The 26,753-nt window shown below is 53.0% G+C and overlaps 1 protein-coding gene across 4 annotated transcripts in view; it reads right to left on the bottom strand.

The window, feature by feature from the left end:
- Positions 1–26,753, bottom strand: part of EDA (ectodysplasin A) — a 47,713-nt gene that overhangs the window by 10,239 nt on the left and 10,721 nt on the right. For all 4 annotated transcript variants that reach the window (XM_065729214.1, XM_065729215.1, XM_065729216.1 and 1 more), the window contains exon 2: positions 9,981–10,083. In XM_065729214.1, coding sequence (XP_065585286.1) covers positions 9,981–10,083 — 103 coding nt within the window. The remainder of the gene's footprint in view (positions 1–9,980; positions 10,084–26,753) is intronic.

The following is a 26,753-nucleotide window of genomic DNA, read 5'->3' as shown; positions in this document are numbered from 1 at the left end:
GTGCTGCAGGGATGGGCTCAGCCCCAACATCTGCTGCGTAACCGCCTCGGGCTGCGGGGAAACCAGATGGTGATGCAACGCGAGGATATTACACATGACATGTTTTCGCTTATAAAGATTAAGAGAGTTTACTTTTTTTTCCCCCTTGATTTTACTTTCTGCGTGCTGCACGCTGCTGCGATTTGCTATAAATACCAAAATATCCCCAACTTCTTTAGGGCATGTGCTGATATAAATAGCATATTTAAAAAGAAAGAAAACCCAACAAACCCACGAACCAACAACCTGCGTTCACTTATTCGTTGTGTGTGAGGATGAACGAGAAATAGCTTAAATTCTTTCAGAACGGTTCAAACTGGTTTTACTGGTGGGAACAGATCTTTGTAATTAGGCTGGTTTGATGTACAACCTGCACAACCATTGCACACAGCTCGGGCCCAAGGAAGGCTGCGGTGCTGGGAGCTGGGCTGTCAGGGAGCACCAGACCCCGGGCCCAGCGATTCACTTCAAGCACATCTGAAGAGGAGAACAGAAGCAGGAGCTCCATACTTATCCAGCAGGCACATCTTCCCAACGCTGTGCACTCACAGATAAACCTGCAGCCTCAGCTTTGAAGCGGGAGCTGCCGGCTGTGGCTGCCAGAGCAGCACCGGGTTTAACCACAGCAGCGATGGGAATCTGTGCAAAGCACTTTTCCAAACTCTGTTGGCCATCTGCTTCAACAAAGGGACCACTCGCTGGGTCTCAGAGGGGGCTCTGAATGCTGCCCGACTCCACCTGGAGAAGAGATGGTTTGCAGTGCCCACCCAGCCACGCTGGGGACACCATCACCAGACAAAAGGCGTATGGGTGACACCCAAAGTCCTTCTGCCCCTTGAGGAGTCCCAAAGAGAAGGTTGTGCCAGTTGGGATAACCTTACTGTGGCAGGTAAGACCAGAAGGAACGGTGGTGATGACCAAGGATATCCTGCCCAGTACATCTCCCATTCAGCCCAGTATCCCTAACACCGGGGGGGAGTGGGGAAGAGACAAAGAAAAGCTCAAAAGTCACTTCAGAGATAAAAGGAATTCAAGCAATGATGAATCTGATAAATGCTCTGATGCACTGTCTCAGAGGACGAGATCCAAAGGTCCACTTCAACCCCTACAACCCATTTGCAGAATGGCCACAGTGACGTTTGCTCCGCTCACGGGGCTATGAGATATGTGGGGCTTTTCAAACATCTCTGAGTGCGGTGTTATTAATGCCAGACTATGGCAGAGCTGGGGAGAGAAGGATGTCAGCTCCCAACACATGCTTAATCCAGAGCACGTGGGTTTGAGGAGGTTTTGAACCAATATGCTTCCAACATTTCCAGGAAATTTGGTCTAGCCAGATGAAAGCCTCTTGGACCCTACTGAAATATCAGCCATACAAATACTGAAGCAGGACAAACTTTCCCCTTCCCCTAAAAAGAGAGCTCTTCTTCACCAGTCCCAAAGAGTGAGGCAGCAGCTCTTGAGGAGCAGCTCTTATTTGCTATTATCACTCCAGAAAATAGGATGAATTATAGACGTAGGAAAATATCCAAGGCATAAAACATACCATGCACTGCTCCAAACGTCTGGTGTGCTTTGCTGGAGTCGGTTTTGAGGGTGGGAAGAGAAAGGGAGGTCTCCTGCTGAGCATGGAGGAAAGATGCTGTCAGCAATAGCAGGAGGAAGGGGTGAACCCAAGCAAGGGATGGGATGTCCCAGGTATGAGGCCTGGAGTCACTTCAGTAAATCTGAAAACGCTGAATGTATTACAGAACAGAAAGGGGAGCTCATTGTATGGGGGGGAACTGCTGTTTGATGTGTAGGGACAGCAGAGCCCTGGGCCATTCAGTTATTCTCAGCCACCATTGTTGCCTCTCTCTCTGCTTTCGTTCCAATTATTTCTTTAAACTTCTCCAAACCCACGCATGGACACAGTCACCCTTAACTGTCCTGTTGTGCTGACTCCTTTGAGATGCTCCACGATGGCCTCCCACAAAACACAGAACCTATGTCCAAAACTTCAGGGGTCTTCGCTTACAAGACGGTGACCCCTCCATGCTCCGGAGCCACACGCTGCTGAGTGCCTGGTGCTGGCTGGGCCCCAGCTCAGAGCTGCCACGGTTCTGTTCCCCCCACCCCAGAGCTGAGCTGAACTAACACTCAAAACCAGCTTCCTCAGGATGAGAAGGATTTTGCAGCTCTCCGTGCTCTTTTGAGGCACTCCCTCGGCTCCATCCACTTTGGAGGCTGTTCTTCCATCTCCCTAGAGGACTTTTCCCACGTCTCCCAGGGAAGTCTCCCACCCAGAGGTCACTCCTGACACTTCTGGGTCGCTGTGTTCTTGGCCACAAGGCTTTGAGAAAGCTGAAGATCATTTATCTGCTGGTGAATTAGGTATGAGAGCAGCTTTCTGCTGCCTCACCACCCTTCTCAGAGGACAAACCCACATCCATGTGCCATCCAGATGAGTGTTCTGCTCCAGGAGCCCCACGGGTAGCAGCCTGCTCCCTCCCTGCTGCTCTGAGCCCATGCTCTGGGAGCAGCCCCAGCTCCTCGCTGCTGCTCTTGTGCTCCTTGGAGCCACACAGCAGCACTCCTCCTCACACATCCCTGGGCTGTGTGACAGCTCATCACCTCGCAGGTTTGTTGCTGTCACCATTGTTTTTCTCTCCTGCCAGTGCTTCAGAGAGATTTCTGCCCAGTTTGATGATTAGGAAAGCAAGGCTCTTCACAATGGGAATCACTTGGTCAAGGCTGTGAATGAAAGGCAAGAACGCGGAGATGCTGGCTAACAGAGACCGTGATGTGCTTTACAATGGTCCTTAATCAGATTAAAGCGAAAAAAAATCATCGGTTAGAGCAGCTGAACTGCTCCAAAGTGAAGCAGGGGTACAACAGGCAGACCTAGGAGAGCAGCAGACACTGCCTGCATCACATTTCCAGGTACGTACCCTGCACAGCAGCAGCCCCAGCAGGCAGCCCACAGCCTGTCCCTGCTGCCCGTGGTGACCCACCAAGCACGTGGGCACAGCCCTCAGAGCCGTGCCCGGATAACAGCTGAACCTCAAAGCTTCCATCACACCAGAGCTTCTCCTTTCCATCCTTCAGTACTGAAGGATTTGAGGAAGAGGGACCCAGGGCTGGATGAGAAGAGCTGGGATGGCAGTGGGCTCCTCCAGCACTGGGGTTGGGGGGGGAGGGGGCTGCATGCTTTTTGCCCATCCCCCCCACCTGGTGGGAGCACACGGCGGTGCAGACACGCTCACGAACAAAGACATCCTCCTGCTCCCAATTAGCTGCTGAGCCACTGTTGCTGGCAGAAGATCACCGTGCTGACTTCTCAAAAAGCCACCAAACCCATCACACAGAAACCTCCGCCCTTCGGAGCTCCGCTCCCACACCGTGAGTCCCAGCCAAGTTCCCGGGGCTCGCACCAGAACCTGCGCCCGTCACATTGCATTTTTCCACACTCTCTCTGGCTATGGAAGAATACGATGTGCTTTCGTTTCCCTTCGGGCAGATTCCAAGAGCTGGATCTCTGCAGCAGAGCTGACAAACAGCATTACTATTTCCAGTCCAAGTATCTCGGGGCTGGTTTCTGGCTTGCTGGCCCCGACACACTGTTTTCTATACACCGCTGCACCCTATTGCTTACTTTATCAATACCACATATTTGAATTCAACTCTTTAAAGCGTAGTATTACAGCTGTGTTTTTATTTTGTTTGTTTTATTCGCTTGTTGCTTAACACAAAACATTCTGACATTTTCAGTCACATCCCACTAAGATAAACAAGTAACATATGTCCTGAATTCCAGCACAAGCGATTCCCCAGCGCAAGGTTGGAGCCCAGTGCACAGAAGGCACTCTGCAATGGGTTATCTCCAATGCATGCTTCCCTGGGACAGCCGGCCCCGAGGACCCCAGTGCAGGTGGGAGGAAGCCCACTCAGCTCTCTGCACAAGCTGACGTGGTTTTCCTTCCTCCTGCCTGCAATGTGTCTCACTGCATTGCAAACGCAGCATTCGGAGCTGCTCCCATCTGATGGTTTAATGATGCAGAGCTGCACGGGCTCTGTCACTGGAGATAAACGTGTGTGTGTGCTCACGTTTGGAGGCACCAAAAAAGAACTGAAAGAAACCTGAGGGAGAGACAGAGATCGCTTTTTGGGAAGCCCACACCTTTCACACGACCCCACTGACCGCATCCTGCCCTGGTACGGTGCTGCCTGGCTCTGCCAGCCCCAGTCCACCCACTCGTGTCACTGCAGACAGATGAAGGAGCCCTGACCCGAGCCCTGCTCACATTAACAGCACCAGCTACAAACCCAACAGCGTTGCTATACATCACAGCTAACAAAGCCCTAATGAAAACACGGAGCTGTCGTGCCTCATTCACAACTTTTTCCCCGCAGAGCTTCTCGCTGGTGTTGTTCTGCAGCTTTGTGCAGCTTTTCCCTTTTTATGGCGAGTGGATCTGGTCTCGTATAACCGAGCGGGTTTTTAACGAGCACACAGACAGGCCACAACTGAAGGCAGCTCCACAACTCCACCACCAGAGCTGCAGCTCTGCGTTTGGCCATTCAGTCCCACCCTGCCTGCCACAGACCGAAAATGAATGCGTTCATAGAATCACAGAGCAGCTCGGGCTGGAAGGGACCTCAAGGATCAGTAAGAGCCAACCCCCCCCAGCCACAGGCAGGGCTGCCAGCCACCAGATCAAGTACTGAGCTGCTAGACCAAGTACTACCCTGCCCCAAATCTGCAGAAGGCAGAGCATGCTGTTGCCAAGCAGGACCCTGAGCTGCATCCTTGGCTGTTTGGAGAGGTCTGCACCCGACAGCCAGCTCTTAGAGCAGCACAGCTCGGTGACCACGAGGACCATGGTGTGATGCAGGGCTGCAGAGCAGAGCGTGCACAGAAATCAAAGCTCAGCTGCAAACACTTCCCAACGACAGACAATAGGGCCTCTCGCACACTGTGGGAAAGGAATCACCAGCCACCAGTCCAAGTCAGCTTTACAATGCCTGGTACGTGGCATCCACGGTCCAGATGCACACACAGCTCAGATGCAATCGCATTCCTGCCCTGCTCTAACATCTGTTCTCTTCTCATTAGCCCGGGCCATGCTTTGTAACTGAAGAAACTGAGATTCTCCAACGTCAGCACTTGACCAGAGGCGTTATGAAAAGCCCTGGTTTTTCACAAGTGGAGTTCATATGGAGTCACCAATTACTCCTAATGATATCGGTCCCTGCTCAACACTCAGTTTTAAAAGAAGCTTAAAGGTTTAGTTCAAGTTGCAGCACAGCCTGCTGCAGCATACGGCGTTGGGTTACCCCGAGGATCCAGCAAGACAAAACTGAAACCCATCCAAAAGCTGAATCAGCACAAGGACCTCCAAGGGCAGCCTGGATGGAGTTTGGAGCACAGGATTCCCTCTCAAACCTCCCAGGTTTCCTCTGCATCTCGCCATCTTTCTGCAGTGTCCTCCCACCTTGCCCAAAGCGAACAGGAGATGAACGAGGAGATGAGAGCAGGAGGTCACGCACACACAGAGGGAGCTGCGTGGATGGAAGAGGCAGCAGCATCCCATCACAGCTTTAGGAGCATTGAGGAGGCAGGGTGTCTGCAGGATGCAGCTGGAAGGGATGCTACCAGGGCAGCCACGCACCACTGGAGTTCAATGAGCAGCTCAGGGCTCCAGGGGTTTGCAGACGTCGGTCCCTCCTCACCACCCGATGCAGGGCACACAAACACCATGACACACACTGCTGGAATAAATCCTGCTGCAGAAAGCGATTTCAAACCCCTTGAGCTGCAGTAACATCAAGGCTTGAGATGTGATGCTAACGTCTCTGCTCTCCCAGAGTCACACAGAGCATCCCTGAGATGATGCTTCTGCTGCTGGATGGGCAGGGCTGCCCACGGGCACCCAGGACAGGCTGCAGCAAAGGTCGTTTGTGGACACCGCAGTGGATTTGGCCCCGGAGTAGTTTCAGAATTAATGAGTAATTTCAGAAGAACTGAGCTCCAAGCAGTGTGAGCCGAGGATGAGCTAAGAATGTTTCCACTGTCAGAGCACTGCCTTACACATCAGACCTGGAGCGAGAGGATCCCTTGAACACAACTTCCACCTCTGCCTGTTTCCAGCAGCAGGTCTGTGTTCATCTGTCACTGCTGTCAGAGAGCTGACAGCCACCACCTGGACATCACTCTGAGCGCTCCAACAGCTGTTCTTCTCTGGCTCTGTGGAAACAGCAGCTAGAAGCCAGCACAGACAACAGGCTGCAGTCTACAAGCAGCTTACTGTACATATACCCACAGATCATCCCAGCAGAGCAGTGCCCGAGGTGTGTGAGCTGCACGGGGAGCACATCTCATTACAACAAGTGCAGGTACCTCACAGGTAAAGGGAGCTGCAGCCTCAGCTTCAACTGAAATAGCGACAGCCCTCGAAGGTGAGGACTCAAATATCTGCTCCAGGGCATCTCAACTCCTCCCGGTCAGGGGGAAATCACAGAGAAATTCAGGGGAATCCAGAGGAGAGTGAGGACGTTCTGGTGAGCCTTTCTTCTGGGACCGTCTCCTCCGCTCCAGTATCCAGGAAATGCTCTCTATTTACGGAGCGCTCATCACCATGGTTCCCGAGCACAATAAGGTCCTATCGCCCTTCGTCCATCTGCGTTTCTGGGAACTCCTGGGCTGCAGGGAATCGCACAAAGGAACCGATTGTTCTGGGCTCTGGAGTCGTACCTTCCCCTCCCAGCGGAGAGGAAACGAGCAGGAAAAGTCCCTCTGTGACCTCAGCACAACAGAGCACCGCACCACGCAGCAAACCGCGCCCCAACCTGGGGATGGGAGGACAGCCCACGGCCCCACACCGCACAGCCCCGGGGCTGAGGGTGCAAAACCCCACTGGCAGCACCAAAACTGAGGAGTGCTCATCGGGGACTCTCCCCAGCGACACGACCGCCAAAGCAGTAGGAACCGAAGTGTTGTCAGCTAAGGATGGCTGCTGTGCTCCCCATCAGGGGGCAGGGAGCAACCAGGCGTGCTTCTCACCAAGTGCACTAGGAACAAACCTAGGAAAGGGTGGAAAAAAAAAACCAAAACAAAGAAAGGCCGAGCCCAAACCAAACCAAAAAGCACAAACCAACCAAACCAGGAAAGCAGCACCGCAAGGATCTCACTGAGAACGGAGATGAAAGGAGGAGAAAAAGAAACTTTTTTTTTGGTCTTTTTTTTTTTTTAAACAATGTTTTTTAAAGAGTCCTATTGACATCTGCTTTGTAAATGTTCTGTCATTATTTATAACCTCAAGAGCACGGAATTGTCTCTGTAGTTACAACCATGCTACTCCCATATTCTGGCTTTGTTAGCAAAGAGCCAGCAGCGCTTTTACTGCAGCTCTGGGAATAGAGATCTAACATTTCAGACACAGTTTATTTAAAAGTGGACTAATTTAACATTCTTGATGGTTCCTTTTAGCACAACTGTTGCTAATTACCAGCTCCAGAATGATTTGTCCATCTGGGAGCTGCAGCGGTTCCACAGCAGCATAAATACACTGAGACAGAAAGGATGGCGTGGAAAAGAGGAGAGGAGATGTCTCAGAGGGATGGGGGGGAGCAGGTGGAGTCAGTACCACAGAGCATCGCCAAGCAGAGCTGTGAGTGTTGGTTTTGGTGCACGTGGAGGAAACCCAACCTGGGTTCAGTGAGATGGGCACTGGGCTCATGGCACGGCAAGGCAGCCTTGGGGCAGCCTGCTTCCTAATCCTCCTCCTCCCAGGATACGACCACGGGTTTGTTCAGGGGCTTCCAGGGCACCAACTAAAATTAAGCCAACGTGCTCACTGTCTGTGAGCATCCCAACCTGCTGAGCATCCCAACCTCCCGCCCCAAGGAGGGCATGAGAGCAGCCCTGACCCCTCCTCCAAACGCCCCGCTCACTGCCTAAGGTTTGGAAGCTCATTTTGCTAAAAGAAAAATAAAAGAGCAACTTTCAGGAAAGAAGCCACATTCTCTTCGTGGTGTTGTGTCTCGTGTTTCCATCTCCCAGTCCAGCACAGTGCTGGTGTGGTGGGAAGGGCAGCAGGACCCACAGCAGCTGTCTGCCACCCAGCCCAGTGCTTCAGGCTGCACATGGCAAGGGGTTTGGAGGGTCCCCAGGTCAATTCCAGACAAATATTCTCAAGGCCTCAACTGGAAGGCACACCTCCTTCCTCCTGGGATCTGCAGTGCATCCACTTTTATCTTCTGGGGGCACTTTGGAGACCAAACATTTGACCAGCTTTGCAAAACCCGTGGAGAAAATGGTGTTACTGACACCGTGTCAGGTTCATTCGTTTGTATATATATTTCTTATGAGTCATTTTCCTTCTGTGAAAAACAGATTCCTGCACGCAAACCTAAAACAAACCCCAGCAATCACATGGGGTAGAATACTATTTGCTTATGGCTCTTGCCAGAACAGCCCCTTCCCTGACAGCTGACACTTGTTAAATACCTCTCGACCCAATAAAACTGCGATAGCCAAACGCTGGGGAACTGCTCACCAACGTGACCCGTCCTGCTAAGCTCACCAGGACACAACCCATCACTGTGGCAATCCTGCCCATCCCCATCACCTCACACCACCAACAAATAACTTCTATAAGCAGACACAGTGGGAGCGTGCCACGCTGCGGGGATGGCTGAGCCCTGCAGCAGCACAACGGAAAGGGGCACGCTTGCACTTGGGCACAACAGTGAGGGAAAAGCAGCTCCTGCTCCCTGCACAGCTCCCTGCACATCTGTCAGCGTGAAGCCAGCGTTCTGACAGCCTCGTGGACCAGACTAATCCCCCCAAACATCTGCTGGCAGCACACAGCTCCCGTGCAGGGGAAGCTTGCTGCTTGGTGCACAGCTGTGTGAGATGCTCCAGGTTCTGCCCCCGGGTGCTGGAGCACGCCCTGACCTGCAGCCCACGTGTCACACCTGTCAGCATTGCGGGCAGGAGGAACCCTGTGAGCATCACTGAGCTGCTGCTTGGAGCACAGCCACCACAAAACGTTTCACACTGCGGGGCTGGGAAGGCTTTGGGAGGTTGGGAACATGACGGGGACCGGGCTGAGGAGGAAAGCTAGTGATGGCTGGAAGCCTTTAAGTGTCATCACTGGGTGAGCCCAGCAGGCATTGTGCCACACACAGAGCACTCCTCCATCCCTCCTCGCTCCACTTCACACCTGGTAGACTCACTGCTGGCAGCCAAACAGTGCCAAGCGGATTTCATAGGATCACAGCATCATTTTCAGGCTGGAAAAGCCCTCTGAGATCCCCAGTGCAGCCCCACCAAACTCCAGACACGTCCCTCAGTGCCACATCCCCGCAGCCCTGGGACACCTCCGGGGATGGTGCCCTCCCAGAGCCCAGCTCCTGCCTCACCCCGCGTCCCATGCACCAGCCCTGCTCCACTGCAGATGTCAGGACCCACCGCCCGTGGTGTCCCAGGTCACAGATGAAAAGCGTGCCTTCAAAGATAAACATCTGCTTTGAAGCCACCTGAGATCCTCCAGTGCACAGTTAACATTCTGTGATGCAGATGTTCGCAGTCATTTGATGGACTGTGAAGAGCTGCTTGATGAGGTACAGCTAACAGACAAACAGAGCAACAAATACAGGTACAGGGGTACAAAGAGCTACCTGAAATGAGCACAGAGCTTCAGCACTGTGAAGAGCTAAGGACGAGGTTACCCAGGAGCATTACTCTGCACAAGTTCACTAGGCCTAGGGATGCAGAAATAAGGACTGCTGGAATTAACCCCCTGGAAATCAATCAGAATTACACAGAAACTTACACACCACAAACGCTGTTTGGCTTTTCCTCTTACAAACAGAATTCTGCACAGAACCGTGATCAGAAGAAAAGGTCCTTCTGCTCTCAGGTGAGAGAAGACAACAAGGAGCAGAGCAGGACTCACCATCTGGCCCCTCGCTGCCTTTACTCCTCTTGTTCCGGCGGACACGTCTGCCTTCTCCAACGTGCAGCTTTTCTTCGGGGTGAAAGAAGTTCAGCAAGGCCAGCTGCAAGACAAGGACAAGGTTCAGGCTGCTGGCAGAGCCACGAGGGTATGCACGGCACAGGGCATTCCCCAACTGGGCTGAGCTGCACCAGAAGAGTTATTTCTGTCCTCTGTTTGGTAATCCAGCAGAAACCACCTTGCTGCCCGCAGCCAACACACAGATCACGGAGGGTTGAGCTGGAAATAAGCAAAAGCCCCAAACGCTGATGCAATCGCTTCTAATTATCCTCTGCAAAACTTGCTCAATCCCAGAGCTCTCACCAGTATTGCTCACTGCCAGTAAGTTTTCCTCTCTCGAGCTCCCTTCTGTAAGCCTCATTAAGCTACTGAGATTCAGAAGTCTTCAGGGAGCTTTAAATCCAATTCAGCATACCACATCATTAACACTTTAAACCTAGAGCAAGTACGTCGTTATAACACGACTTTTGCCAAGAGGGAAAACATTTCTCTGCAACAACCTCCTGCTGGAGGGGAACGTTTGCTGCTCCTGGAGCCCCATGATGGTTACCAGCACACAGCCCAGCCCATCGCTGGGGGCACTCCCCCATGTACTCCTGCTCCACAGAACAGGAGTATGCATGGCAGCCACCTCCTTCTGCCCGGGCTGAACCCCGCTGGTGACCTGGACGGGGTTTTCTTCCTCACACTGAAGGAGCTTGGTTGCATCTATTTGATTCATAAACACGCACCCCACACCAAACGCACACGTGCCCATCTAAGGAAGGATGGAAGAGGCTGCAAAAAGCAGTGCCAAAGGTTATCAGCGCCGAGAACAAAACCCAGGGCGTCAAAAGCAGCCTTTAAATAGCAGGGAAGAACCAACCCCTTTCATGGATGAGCAGTTAGAAGGGCAGCATGTGAAGCTGCAGGCCATAAAAGCCCCCCCTAACCCCACTGTGGGATCCCACTAACCCCACTGTGGGATCCCCACTGCCCAGGTGCCCGAATCCCCGCTCTGCACAGGGCTGGGTGCAGCTTAGTGAAAGCCAGCTGGGAAAAGCAGCCCATGAGCATGAGCTTTTCTACAGAATAAAAAGGAAAAAAACTGAGGAACTGTTAAAACCCATTCGAAGTTCTCACTGCCCCACTCCTTCCCCCTTTTTTGTAAATGTGTTATCTCCAGGGAACGATACACAAAAGGGGACTGAAGGATGAAGGGGCAGAACAGCTAACCCTACAGACTGCAGTATCCTGGCAGCACCAGTGCTGCGGGTGCTGCCAACACCTCTGAGCCCCAACCCCCCCACACTCGTGCATTAAACCCCCACCTTGACTCCTCCTAAGTCTATGGGGAATGACATACGTGGGCTTGGACTTGGCATGGTCTTCCTTGTGAGGAACATCAGCACTACTTTCAGGACAGGGTCACGTTGGACTTTTCCAGCCTCAGTGATGCTGGAGCTGTGCTCCCAGCAGCAGGATGGCACCACGAGAAAAGCTCCTCCAAAAAAGCTGCCCAGCCCAACATCCCCCCCCCTCCCACCCGGCTGCAGAGCTCTCGGACACACAACTCACACCCACACGGGTGGAAATAGCACTCGGGTCCAGCACAGCTGTGTGGGGCTGCAGAGCCAGGGATGCTCCTCCCATCCACCGCCCCGGAGATGTGACCAGCAGCAGCTCATGGATCTGGAGCTCTCGGTCTGGCTGCTGGGCTGCACGCTGCCTCGAGTTAACCTCACCTACCCTCTTGTTTTTCAGAGTCTCCAGCAACAGAGGCTGTGCCAGCAAAACGTGCAGGTGTTTGCCACCCAGCTTGCAAAACACAGAACAGCCAAGGTGGGGTGGGGGGGACAGATGCATGGGGAGACATTATCTCCGGGCAGAACATTCCCTAGGACAGCATCACAGCACAGATGTACAGCAAAGAGCCCATCCCACCAGGAGCAACCAGGATGGAATCACAGAATATCCCGAGTTGGAAGGGACCCACAAAGATCAGAATCCAACCCTCAGCCCCACGCAGGACCACCCAAAAACCGGACTGGGGCAGCACTGCAAACACACCAGAAAAGCAGCAGCATCTCCCGCTGCAGATTCCCAACAGCTCCACACGAGGCTGCAACAACCAGCTCCCATCCCGAGGCCTCGAATGGCTTTATCACAGACATCCCTATAGAGGACACAAAAAGGTCAAAAAGCAAAAAGAGAGGAAAAACCCCCGGGGGAAAACAACCCTCAAAATAACCTGCAGAACAATAGCCACAAGCACGCCTCCTGCCGTGAATCACTTACACCTTGCTTTCTGTCAGCAGGATGAAGAAAACACAAAGGCGTGCACACAAAAGCACCGCTCAGCTCTGCAGCAACATGCAGAACCTCTCTGGAAACGCTGAACAATAATGCACTGGAATGCCACGGGAACACAATAGGAGTTACCAACAGAAAGTGGCCTGCAGTTACTCAGAAGTGAACGTGTTCTGTAAGAAAGGCCATTCCCTGCTCCACAAAGAGAAGAATAAAGACACTTTACGGCATTTGTGTTATAGATGTATACATAAACGTATATAAATACATTTTAAAGGTGCCATGAAATAGGAAGCTTTCTTCTGGATATGAGACCCAGATGTAGCGTAGTTAGGGATGTAAAGAAAAGCCAAGCAGAGCTGGGATGCTAAAATAATTGTGAAGATTTATGGGTTGAACCGCACCGCCCCACGGCCTTGGGAACCACGCTGTGCCACAGCAGAGACCCACGGGGCACAGTGATGCAAAGGGTCACAAACTGCTCCCAAAGTTGGGGGAGGGGCAAAGACGTGAGCACTCAGTGCATGCACTGCACAGGGCTGCAGGAGGAGCACCCATCCCACCGCATCCTTCAGACCTCCAACCCAACCCACAGCCCCACGCCCTCCTCCTGCAGCATCCCCCCCCCCCCAAACAGCACGGAGGCTCCAATTAAATTCACGCCTTCATTTACAGCTTTGCAGATCATCAGTGCGAGAGGAGCAGGAGCCAAACTGAGCCCCTGTGAGCAGTGGCTGCTCCTCGGCTCTGAGGTCAGCAGCAGCTCCCTCCATCGCAGCCCATTGTCCTACAGCAGGAATTCGCCCGTGGTGACACGTGGCATAAAATCCTAAGGAGATTATTTATTTTCAAGCGGGCTGGAAAGAAGTTTGGGGAGTAGCTCTGTTGTACCAAAGCAGTCATTCCACATATTTTCAGCCTCGGTTGATTTTGTTTTGTGTTGTTTTTTTTTTTTCCTCATCACCATTACTCGCCCTTATGAAAACACGAGAAGCGAAAGAGCAAACGATCTGCATTTCAACGTGACAAAACATGACAGAAACATACCCACGTCCTGTCTGGGAGCCGAGCCGTGGCCCTGAATGCAGGGCTCCTGAAATGTGAGCTACGCTGCAGAGCAGTGCCTGGGCAGGGCAGCACTGTGCTGAGCCACCACGACCCTGCAGCGCACACCGTCCTGCTGGGGGCTCAGATCCTTCCCTGCAGGAGCCCCGGGGGGGCTGCAGTGCCCCATCCTGGAGGTGCTGAGGCCACGGCCGGGTCCTGGGCATCCTGAGCTGCTGGGGGTGCTGCCCCCCCCCCCCCCCAGCAGCCAGATCACTCTTGCCAGCTATTCACACTGTCCCAGAGGTGCAGAACAGCAGCTTTGAATTGATAGGGGAAAAAAGGCAAAGGAAAACACAGATCCCCCTCATTCTGTTCTGCATATAAGGATCCTCACGGAGGTTTTTAGTCTCAACAGTCATCTTTACATGCTTTTATCTCCCGAAGCCACGAAGCAAAGGAATTATGCAATCTCCATTTCACAGAATCATAGAACTGGTTGAGTTAAAAGGGAGCCCAACTTCCCTGCAACGAGCACGGACATCTCCTACCCACTCTGAGTGGGTCCTGTGCACTGCGCTGCCCACAGCTCAGCAGCTTTGCAGCACAGCACTGCACGACCATGGCTTTCAAACATGAACCCAGCGGGTCACGCTCTCGGGTGTTCGAGGCACTGCGGTAATACGAAGTTATTAGACAACAATAAAAGAGGAGGGAGTGGATTTTCCTAAGGTTTTATTGTTATTTTAACTTCATTACTCAGGAAAGCCACTATGTTTTTCAGCACAGAGCATTCAATCTGATTGCCAGCTATCAATCCAAGACTCATTAGGAACCAGCCCCCGTGGACAATTAATGGTCATTAGAGACTACAATGCTGCTCGTAAGCTCTCCTGCAGAACTGAGCCAGGACAGAGCAGCCTGACCCCACTCCTCCTCAGGGCAGCACTTGGTATGCAGCGAGGGGATCCCACAGCAGGGACCCCACATCCAACCTGGCCTTGAGTGCCTGCAGGGATGAGGCAACACAGCTCACTGGGCAGAAACAATCACAAGCATCCCTATCCTCAAAACAAAAGCACTTCCCCCTACACAGCGTGGTGCTGCTCACGGTGGTTTCGCAGCTATTTCAGATTTGGACAGCTAATCAAGCAACTCCTGCACGGCCCATAAATTCAGCTGAGTTTAAGGTGCAACATCCCAAGTATTTATATGTCTACCACTTTCCAAACACAGCTAACTGCCCACAGTTAATGGTGCACTCACGTTACAGAAGAAGGAACAGACGAATGCCTTCTGCGTGACTCAGAGCTGCTGGTCCGTCCTACCACGCTGCCCTCCATGCAGGCAGAGCCCCTCGATGATGGCACGGTGGGGATGGAGCAGGGGAAGATGATCCCACACTATGCATTGGACACCTCTGCCCAGCAAAAAGCAGCCTGCTGGAAAGCAAGGCCAAAACTGGAGCAGCCCTGGCTGGCAGAAGTGCTGCTGAGATCAGCAACAGGACTCGGTCTCTGCTGGCTTGGGGAAGAAGTCCAACTCTCCTCCTGTGATGGCTCCTGCTTGGCCTGGGGGAATAGAGCTATGACTGCTCATCCATACTGGCAGTTGTTTTTACACAGCTTCAGCCCACAGGGAGAGTTTCACCCGTACAGAAGCCTCAGCATTGTAACCACGAGCTCCACAGACGCTGCTGAAGGGAACAAGCTTTGAGAGCTGCCAACTGGAGATGGAAGCAGAGCCGTGCCAGCCGTGGAGAACAACAGCTGCCCGTGCCAGGAGTCCCAAGGCCTGGCCTAGCAGGCAGAGAGGTGATGGTGGCTGTGATCACGGGCACTCCATCCCTATGGGGACAGGAGCTGTTCTGGCTGGCATCTCCATCTCTGCCTCTCACAGCCAATGCACGGTATGCACACGTGCTGGTGCTCCAGCCCCACTGCAATGGTTGGGTTCTTCAATTGACTGCACCTGTTGGCACGGGAATGGAAAGCTAAAAACACAACCCAGATGCTGGGGAGAATGAGGTCAAAGCTGAGTTTAACACCATGCAGGAAGACACCTGTGCTGAATTTCTTAATGGTAGCGGCAGTAAGAGGTTCCTGCTGCAGGCGGGCAGGCAGACCTGAGGAAACACAACACTGCTCTGGGAACACGCTGGTAAAAGGGCTGAGAAGTATCAGTGTCAGTGCAAGGTAGGGGCCTTAAATCAGTTCCTTTCCTCTCCCAAGGAAATCAGATTTAGCTGTGAACCAGTGCCAGACAGAGATCTGCTGTCTATTAGCACGAATTCTCAGTTTTTCACATTTTAATTAGCCTTCATAGTCTTTTTCAGTCCCATTTTGAGCCAGCTGGGCTGTGTCCCCCTCCATATGGAGGTCACAGTTTCTCCTCTTGCATATCGACAGCAATGCTTTTCTCATCCACCCACCACAGCCCTCGCAGGCTGCAGAGCACAGCACTGCAAAGGAGACAGCACAGAGCTCCTGACCCAAGCCCGGGCAGACCCTCCCTGTTCTGCCTTCCTCCATCCACGCTCTGCTCCCACCTGCAGCCCCCTAACCTGGATGTTCAACCACGCCTTCGGCCACAATTAGCTTTACGATGTTTCACTGGAAGGAGAGATGGAAGGAAACAGGAGGAGGACTTCAGGCCAAACAGCATCACTGGGAAAAGCAAACACCCGTGGAGCAGCCCAGCCAGCAGCAGCTGGGGCTGCCATCAATCTCAGTCACGCCGTTGCCCACGCGCTTCTAACACTACGCGCATCAGGATGGCTGCACGGCCTCGGGCTTTGGCTGCTGCTTCTGACCCCAGGGGCACACAGCAGCACCACACATCCCTTCACTCCTCCACGAGACACCTATTTCAGTAGTGGAGGTGAACACCCACTCCCCCAGGACCACATGGTATTGTGGTGCGAGGCAGCGACTGCCAGTTTAATTCCATCAAATTAACCTGCTTTGTTGCCTAATTAACCAGATCCATTGCAATTACTGTCAAAAGAGACCACGGCTGCACGCAAACACGGCTGAGCGCTCTGGAAGTGCCGGCTCTGCCACAGGGCACCAACAAGGAGCATCCCCCAGCACAAACTGCAACGCTTTGCAAACACAAGCTCTCGTGCTTTTGGCAACCCTCGCACTGCAGGGCTGAGATCTGTGCATCACAGAGGGGAAGGGGAAAGCACCTCCCAGCGGGAAGATGCAGGGAGGATGGAGGAGCACCCGGCATGTGCTCAGCTGGGGCATGGGACTGGGGAAGGGGAGCATCCTTCGAGGCCCTGCTCTTGAAAGCAGAGAGCTCCGAGGTTCTCCTCAGCACACAGCACCTGGGAAACCAATTACCTCATCTCCAGATCGGGGTGATTCTTGCCAAAAATCCAAACGGAGCTGTGTTTGTTTGGTTTCCCCGGCTGCCTGCGCCCTGCTGGAAGGAGTGATGTCCTGGAGCACGCCAGACCCCAGCACAAGGGGGAACCCAGCATCCCCTCAGTGTGGTCCTTTGCCAAACCTGTCAGGACCTGCTGGCACCAGGGGGGCTGCAGCAGCTGAGGGCACCTGGGCGGTCACTGTGCCCTGCCCAGAAATAGGCTGGGAAAGGAGTTGGGATGTTGCATGACACTATGGAATCTGTGGAAAAAGAGCTGGGAGTCCTTTGGGGACTTTAACCCATTCACACCCTTATTTTTCCATACAATACATGCCATCCGTTGTGATTCTGTGACGGTGTGCAGTTGGTCCAGGCATCCCCAACACACACACAGGTGGCTGTGCTCAAGGCTGAGCCCCGGGCCTGCCCTGCTCTCATGGGTAAGCCCCATGCGGACCCAAAAATCAGAGAAACATTCCCCATTCGCTCTCCACACGAAAACCAAAGAGTGTTGTAACTGGGAGCAAAGAGCCTCCCCAGCCCAGCAGCCAGAGCAGCACCAGCAAGCACGACCTGGAGCTCTCAGGGGAACCGCATCTCCTCCGAGCTAACAAAGCTCACATCTCAGCCTGCGCACGAGAGACGCAGCAAAGCCATACAAGAAAGGAGGGGCGTTGGTTCGCTCTGCTTTCTGCAAGCCAAGCCCTTCTGCTTTCAACTTTGATGTGCTGAAACAGAGAGAGCATGTCTTCTAAAGAGGCGAGATCAGCAGCACAGAGATGCTGTGCACAAGGCAGCGGGGCCGCGGGACGCCAGGCCGGCCAGATGTTCCCATCTCGTGCGCCAGCCCAGCTGCAGCACAGCTGCTGGGAGCGGGAGCTGCTCCCTGGTTTGCACTTTGGGATGCAGACACACAGCCCCTTTGTAGGGTGCTGGGAGTTTGTCAAAGTGAATTTAGATATCGGGGTGTGATGCTGAGCTTGCAAAGGCGCTTCTGCCACGCGGGGAGCTGCGCGCTGCAAAGCAAGGCACGGAAAGGTCAAGCGACTTTCTGAAGGTTCAAAATAAAGAACAACAACACCACCACCAAACAAGTCAGGAAATAAAAGCTTCATAAACACCGCCTGCGCCAAATTCCTAAAACGACAACCAAACAGGCTCACATCAGCTGCAAGCTGCCTCTGAAGGCTTCTCATAGCACTCCCCCAGCTCAACCCCCCACCCCACACCGCTCCCCCAGGGAAGTCTCAGCACGCTGCTGCTCTGCCTCTTTAACAGTACATTTTATCGTTATCCTTTCTTCCTTTTCCCCCAGCAAACTGCTGGGCAGCAGACGTGGAAGGAGCAAGTGCTGCTTTATCGACGCGGATTCTGGCAGCTGTGAGGCTTCCTAGAGATCTGAGTGTATCTGCATATCCATCCATCCGCGCACACACACGGATGCATCTCACAGACATACACACACAGGCGCACACCTCGGTGTGGCACGCACGCCAGAGGTCTCATCCAGGCACTCCGCATGCCTTTGCTTAATGAGAAACACTGCTGCAGCAAAGGAAATTAGGAAAAAAAGCCCTCACTCCTGCAGCCAGGGAGCACTTCCCTGCTCCTCTGGGTGAGACCAACAGCTCCAACGGCTCCGGGTAAGAAAAATTACTGTTTGAGACAGAATTTTGCAACTGCTCCCAATGTCATCCCAGGTCATCCCCTGGCCGCAGTGGGGACATGGAACAGAGCAGAGCCCAGGGCAACGTGCAGCCCCACCTGCAGCGGGGGCAGCCCCATGCACTGTCAGGGCAGGGAACGGGTGGGCAACGCGTGCTGAGGGGGTCCTGGTGACCTTAGCAGGCTGGAAACTGAAGGAGGATGGAAACTGTTCACTTTTTGCCAGGAAAAAGTATCAAATGTATTATCCTCACAGGGTTTTTCAGGCAGCTTGGCTTGGGTTTGTTTGTTTCTGAAGCTGGCTTTCTAAATCATCCTAAACAGGCAAACAAAGAGCGAGGGCGCGCTGACCAGATACCCAAACAAAGAACCATTCTGCTGGGCAGGTTTCACTCCGAGCTCAGCCTTCATTTCCCCCTCACACACATCAGACAGAGCCTGGCACAGGCGGGGCACTCCCTGGACACAGCCCCATCCCCGCAGCATCAGCCGAGCACTGCTGGGCAGCACCATGGGCAGCCACGCTGGGAACCCATCCTGCTCGCACGCACTGCGGCTGTCACACGATCTCTGTGCCATAAGGTTTTATTCCCCTGACCCCTGGGAGCAGCCAGACTGGGAAAGGCTCCCAAATGAAAGGGATGTTTTACCAGAACCTTACACAAACGAGCAGCAGAGGAGGCGAGATGCTGCTGGGAACTGAGAATGCAGCTGCAAATAAAGCAGAAGAATGTCTGGGACGGCTGTGTGTGGGGAAAAACGGGAGAACAAAATAGTGGACGTGTCCCCGCGCCCGCTGGGGAGGACCTGACACAGCCCCAAGTGTGCATCCACCACTTCCAAGGGAGCAGAGCAGAAAGCCTCAGCCTCCTCCCTCCAGAAAACAAAATCCCAGCTCCAACGACACCAGAGACAAAAGAGCAGAAAATGACCGAGGCAGAGGTCTAAGAAAAAGAGTGAAAGCAGCACCAAACCAGCAATGGGGTTTGCTGTGCACGCTGACGTGTGGGGAAGGGGGCTCTTCTATGGGGCCAACCCAAGGACGTCAGATGTTCAATTCACAACTCACACCCTGGGAAAGCCCACAGCAGACACCGGTCCCTCGCGCTCATCTTCCTCCCCAGAATCCCACACATCCATCTTCCAAAGGCGCTCAGAACAAGTGCTGAAGCAAAGTAAACATTTACCCAGCCGGGGCCAACCCCTGCCAAGTGTAACCGTGCTTCTCCCCATGACCTCTGTGTGTCAACACCCATCGCCGAGCTCAGCCAACACTTAATCTGAATCACAACCCTCAGAAGTGAGCAACCTACAGGTGCCCTGGGCAAGAACGGCGGCACCGAGGAGTCACGGGGGTGGCTTTCAGACACAAGGACACCTCGGGATGCTCAGGTGTCCAAACCCAACCTAACTCAGATGTCAGGAGGCAGAAGGTGAGAGCAATGGACACAAACTGCTCACCATTGCCGGGCACCAACAGGAGCGTTTGTGCTGCAGGAGGTACAGCACTGCCAGCACTATGTCAGACAGCACGGTGAGCTCCAGCCGCGTCGTGGTGAAGAGCCACGAGGTCTCCACGGGAAGGGAAAGCAAACTGCAGGTCCTGGGCCACAGCTGTCCCCTCCAGCAGCTGCTGGGAGGGCCTGGCAGTGAGCAGTGGGACTGGCATGGTGCAGAGGACGCAGAGGCATGGTTTCATCAGCAGCCCAAGCATGAGCTGCAGTTGGATGGGCAGCAGACCTGAAGGATGGGCACTGTAGGTGTGGAAATGCAGATAAACAGTCCCTGCTGCCTCGTTACCAGGTGCAGACACGTATCGCTTGGATGGGAGAGCAGTAGGGTCAGCATTTAAAGGCAGAGGAAACAAAAGCCCTCTTTCAACTTTTGCAGTAGGGGAGAGAAAGAGAAGTGGTGAAAGAACATCTGAAAGGGATGAAGCACAGCAGCACAAACATAAAACCAAAACCATGTCAGCTAACTCCGCCGAGACACCAAGTACACACACCCAGAAGGCACAGAGCAGCCCACACCTCCTGGACCCGCTCACTTCTGCGATGCTGTCAGTTTTCCATTAACAAAGAGAGGATGGATTTATAAAACAGCTGTTTCTGTGCAGACTTGATATCCAGCAGCATGTCCTGACACCTTCCCCTTCGGTCTCAGCTTATCATTTCATCCACACCCCCTTCAGTGGCTCTTTGTCAGACACCTGAGTGTTGACACATCCTGTTCTGCAGAATCATGCAAAATGGAAAGCCACAAAGGTTGGGCCGCGCGCGTTTCTGTGGATTAGCTGCTCTCCTCCTAGCCAGGAGCAGTACTGGAATTCCCTTACACACACACAGTACCAAATGAAAGGCAACAAACAGCTGCTGCTCTTGCCCTGTGACCGAAGGGATGCACGGAGCTTCTCAAATTGAAAGTGCTTAGCTTGGAGTGAAGAAGCAAGCAACCCCAATGAATTCCTGGGCAAGAGCAGGGGAAGGAGCGGAAGGTGATGATGGGAACTGCTCTTCCCCTGTGCTGTAATTTACCACCACCAGGTCTGATCCTGAGCACCTCCCTGGGCCCCTACAGCACTGCACTGGGACACAGCCTCACTCTTCCACTTTCCAGCATCCCTTCTTACTGCTAGCATAAGACCTTTTTGAAGAGATGTCATTTACTAGCAAGCAGATTTCCAGATGCATCATTACCTGAAATTGGAGTCTTCCCATTAAGGTGGTGGGGGAAACACCATGCACCAAGGCCAGGCCCCACTGGTCCGAGGAGGAGGAGGCTGCTCAGCTCCTGGCTGCGTGGAAAAGCCACTGCCTGCAGCCACAGACACACATAGAGTCACACACAAAATCACTGCTGGGGATTTTGGCATCTGGTCGTGTTACCCAAACCTGCAGCCCAGTGTTTTTGAGTCTCCCTGAAACCTGATGACCAAAATACGTTTTCTTCAATTCCACAGCTTTCTTCAACAACTGATTCAGAGATTTAAACCTCCAACTCTGGAACAGGGCCCTGAAAGGCAAAATCAAACTCAACGAGCAGAAAAAAAGCTATAATTGCTCTCCACAATCAGCACTTAGGGCATGACAGATCCCTTTTCACACTGAGAAACGTGCTGTGCTGCCAGGCAGAAAAGACACCCCCTCCTGCCTACTTGCCCCATTCAAACCACTTGCTCCAAAGCAGCCCCTACTTTCTGCAGCTCTGTGACCCTGTGCCTCTGCATCTCCCAGGAGGGCCCTGGGAAAAGCACACACCAGGGAGAGAAGCAACCACTGCTCCGAGCAGTGTTACTGCAGTGCACACACAGACTGGAGATGGGCAGCACGGAGTGCAAGAGAATTCACAGCACAATCTGGAGAAAGAGCAGCACGTAAACAGTGCCTACACAAGCAAAGAGCTGCACAGTGAAAAAAGAAGACAGGTTGAGGACAGGCTGGCAGGGTTTGAAAGAGCCCTCCTATGAGCTGACAGGCTGCTCAGGTGAACTCGGATAACGCACCGACACCTGAGCCTTTAAAGAGCTGCTGCTGCTTGGGAAACAGCAAGAAGCAATCAGCAGCTCGGGCAGCAGCGTGAGCGAGCCCTGGCAATGAAAACACTGCAAGAGTAGAGAAGGGACAGTGCTCCCACCTGCAGTGCTCAGCAGGACACGAGGTCGGGGCTGCTGGGGCCCAGGGATGCTGCAGACTCCTGGTGGCATCCAGAGCTCAGGCTGCGTGCTGCTGACATGTGGACATGCTGTCCCTTAATGCTGTCTGTCTGTCAGCTGCGCAAGGACTGCATGAGAGGAACAAGGCAGGAGCTCTCCGCAGTCCAATCCTGATTCCGCAATTCCCAATCCTGACTACCCACGAGTTGCTCATCTTCCCCAACCTGCAGAGGCGTAAACCCACTGCCAAACCCACTCCCCGCAGCTACACGCCACACATTGAGCTTTGAACACACATCACGAGCTCAGAACCACAGCTCCTTGAGGATGGAGAAGCCCTCTCAGATCCCCAAGCCCACCCAGCCCAGCACCACATCCATCAGGGCCGTATCCCCATGACTGTGAGAGCACCGCTGGGTGACCCCACTGCTCGCTGTGCTGGTCCTGAGAAGGAACCCCTCCTACTACTCAGCCTGGCAGTGTTTCCCTGGGGCTGCCAGTTCTCCTCCAAAAGGAAAACCCTCCGCACACCTCAACCCCTCAGAGGACTCCAGGACAGTGCCATGCTCACACATTGCCATTTATAATGGAATCTGGACTAGCACAGGACAGCCAGGCAGCCCCGACAGAGCACGCTCCATCCTGCTGGTCCACGGCAGCTCAGTGCCCGCACAGGGACAGCCCACAGCCCCATCCCAGATGGCACAAATTAGCTTTAACCACGCAAATCGCAGCCTCAAAACAACAGAAAGATAACTCAAGACAACAGAAGAGGATCCCAACATTACCAAGAGACCATTTTCCTGCATTGTCATTTTTGCCCACCACATAAACTAGGGCAGAAATGGGTTGGTTTGGGTGAATCCATTTGCAAGTGAACAAGGGGAAGTCTCTCCCAGTCCGAGGCCGCCTCTGCCTGGTGCTGTTTTCACCACATCCCTCATTCCAAGCAGAGAGCACACCGTACATTTAATTTGAGCTAATTACTTGCTTGCCAAAGAGAGAAGTGAAACAGAGGTTTATATTCTAATGCTATTGCTTGTAATGCCCGTAAATTTAATTTCTATCCGTACTTTTGTTTAAACATTTTACAGCATTAATTACAAGCGATGCAAATTAGTTTTCCAGTGTAATAAAAAACCTGTTGTGACGGGCAGTAAATAGCTTTGAGCCACACACTCTCCGGGATGCTGCAGGAGTGCGTGCTCTGACTCACAGGTTCAGATCAGAGCCCTCACCCTGAAGGCAGACGAGGAGCTCTGCTGCAATTCCATCTGTGAGTGCTCTGACGCAGAGCACCGCATTCTTTCCAGAGATCCTGGAGCAAAGCGAAGCTCTGAAGTAGTAGAAATGAAAGCTGAGGTCCCAGAACATCTGAGCACGCTGGGCTTTGGCTGAGCTGTTAGGTACCAGTGAATGCCACTGTGTCTCCTCACCTGTGAGCACTGAAACGCTGAGCTAGGATCAAAGAGATGATTTGGCTAACAGAATGAATGACGCCAAATGGCATCATAGCAAAAGATAATTTATAGATGATATAATTAGACAGATTATTGTGATGGAAAAGAGACAACTGAAGTAAAGGGAAAACACTCACCCAGTGTCCCAGGCTCATGATGGGAAACTCCAAAGAGAGCAAACTCCAGAAAGAGACCCTTCCCTAGTGGTGCTCAGCCCTTAAATGGGGTCTGGGAGAGACGGAGCCAGGCTCCACCCCTTCTGGTCACACAGGGGCATTGCCTTCACCTGTGCTCCCATGGCTGACTCTGTGCTCACCTCAGCTGATCCATCAGTGGTTCAGGCTGTGATCCAATAGTTCCCATACACAGATTTAAAAGCAGAGCAGGCAGTCAGGTGTTGCCTCTGCAAATGGCCTTTTGTGTCTCCTCTGGAGGCAGGAACAGCCACCCAGAGCCACAGGGCAGGCACAGAGCTTTGGTGGTAGGGCCTCACAGCACACTGGGCTGTGTTTCAAGGGATCTGGTTTCAAAACACTGGCTCAGCCCTGGGCACGTGGGGCTTCTCCACACCCACATCACCTACTGACAAATGGGGGTAGAGCTTTCCTAAATCCAACACAACCCTCAGGTCCTGCAGAGCTCCTGCAAAGAGAACGCCCATCCTCATCGCATCAGGACCCAAAACCAAATGCGAAAGAGAGTTTGCAGCTAACAACAAAGAGTATTGAGCAGATTCTTTGGGTATATAAAGTAATTACAACCTGCATGAAAGAGGAATGATCGGACTTGGAGAAGAGACCTCAAGAGAGGGCAACATTTAAAAGTGAAGTGGCACAGAAAAGAGCAGAGTTCAGCTTTGTGCGCTTGCAGGGGCTCCACAAAGGGCACACCAACCAAGTGATGCCTCTTCTGGAAACATAAGTCTCATTTACTCTTCCTGGAAAAGTACGGGCAATGAGAGAGAGATTTGGCAGGTTTATGCTCTTAGAAGAGAATGCCACAACACAGCTGAGAAGGAATTTTCCATTCAGAATTAATTTGTTTTCATTAGCACCCAATTCCATTGCTCACTATTAGAAGAAAAGCTCTTTTGTTAAAATTTGCAGGGGCTGAAAAGGCCAATGAAGGGCTGAAACGCTCCTCCCCGCGACAATGGATTCGCTCCATGAGATTTCCCACAGAAATCAGTAATATCAGGCTTCGTGTTCCTGGAATTTCAAAGGTTAGGAAGCAGGAAAGACACTCAGAAGAGCTTGGTCTCCTTCCTCCACAAACAGTGACAGTTTTGGTTTCGTGGCCTCGTGCACTTCACCTTCTGCTCTACGCCCCGACCAAAGCGGTGAAGGCCACCTCTGGAAGGGTGGGCAGGAGGATCTGAGAAATAAGCAGAAGGAATTCCAGATGTCTCAGAGAAAGCTGCAGCCAGCAGGGACACGTGTCCCCACTAATGGGCTCCTTCTGTAATTGGGGACAGCTACTGGCATGTAAAATGAAGAGCATAACCCAGCGACGGTGCGGGAACAAGGGATGAAGCACAGCAAACCCGCCCTGGAAACAAACAGGGAAAAAAATTCCCATCCCTACAAAGAATGTTCCAAAAGGTGAAACAAAACTGAAAAGCTGGGCTAGCCCAAAAGACAGAGGTGTACAAGTCACTCATCAGCACGAGCCATTCCGCACTGCGATTTCTCCTCGGATTTGATGTAAATCTCTGGGAAACCCAGAATTAATTCCCCGTGTTTGCTCCCCATTTTGGCACGCAGAGCATTTCACAGAGGGTAAGATTGTGCAGAGATGAAGGACAGGGCTCAGTAATGCTATGGAAAGTGCCAGGCACAGCCCGGCTGCCAGCTTGGCCATTCCCAGGCACAGTGAGGTTCACTGTTGTTATGGGAGAAAGCGGCACGTGCCACGGGCAGCGCTGCCACCGGTCACTCTGCACCGGTCACTCTGCACCCATTTCAGCCACAGCAATGCCTGGCAGCTCTGCGTGGGGACAGGGTGCTGGTCCCTACAGCCACCCCACGACACTCCACCGCTGGGACACAACGCAGGAGAGGGCTCTCCCACCTCAGGTCCACGACGTATATGAAATATTTCCTGGAGCCACCGCGGGGACACAAAGCTTCTCTGGAAAACATGTTTCCACATCACCCCACGGCCACATGCTCAGCACAGCCCACTGTGTGCTGCCGTGGGGCTGAGCCACGGCATGGGGAGGGGGCCCAGCCCACCCCCACCTGCCCCGCACGGCCCGAAGCCGCTCTTTGTTCGCTCTTATTACTTATTTCTTTACTATGTTTAAAGCCGTACACTGTTCCAAAGCTGCCCCGTTTCATGTCATTGTTTGTTGCTGTGTTTGAAAGTTGGCACATATTTGTTCAATTAAAGATTTATTTGCGCTATTTGTTGAATAAAGATTATTCTTGCTAAAAGCTAAATAAAGTTTCACAAAAACTCACACATCCCCATAAACAAAATACAATGTCCCTTCCAAAAAATGGTTGCACAAAACATTTCAAAATCACTCCGTTCATTATACAATAAATCCGCACACAAAATAACAAGCCCTTGCCAGAATACATCATAAAACCTCATTACAACACTTTCAGACCCGAGCTTCAAAGCGGGGACACAAAGCCTCCCTGAACCCCCCAGCCTTGGCAGCTGCCAACCGAGCAGCACCGCGGGGCGGCCCGCGAGCCCCCGCACCCATGGGTGAGAGCTGGGGGACAGCTGGGCACCGTGGGACCCCCACCTCCGCCCCGGGCACCACCATGGGGACACTCTCCCGGGGTTCTGAGCATCAAATGAAGCACTCACAAAGCACGGCAACAACAGAAGGCGAGCAGTGCTTCCAACAGCATCAGGAGCCCCGAACACGGAGCTCCGGTCCTCACTAAAGCAGCAGCTGTGAATCACGCCCAGAGCAGTGGCTCCGTAGTCAGGTTGATGGAAGTTGGAACATTGGTGGGAAACCATTAAAGGAAAAAGGAAAACAAAGAGCCCTTTAAAGGTGCGATGGGTTTGGGGGCAAGAAGCTGCGTTGTGAAGCACACAGGGAAAGCCCAGACGTGCAGATGTATCGCCCGTGCCCTCCTGGGCTCACCAGCATCCTGCAGTGCCTCCTGCACAGCAAAGCATGGCACACAGCTGGGGGCAAGCACACAGCCAGCAGCAGCCCCTGCAGGGCACCCCCGCCCGCTGCATGGAGGGGTGGACCCCCCGTTG

This window comes from Cyrtonyx montezumae, unplaced genomic scaffold (genome assembly GCF_038088225.1).
Source record: "Cyrtonyx montezumae isolate F1298 unplaced genomic scaffold, pur_monq_1.0 scaffold_11, whole genome shotgun sequence".
Lineage (NCBI taxonomy): Eukaryota > Metazoa > Chordata > Aves > Galliformes > Odontophoridae > Cyrtonyx > Cyrtonyx montezumae.
This window is presented reverse-complemented; position numbering and strand designations above follow the sequence as displayed.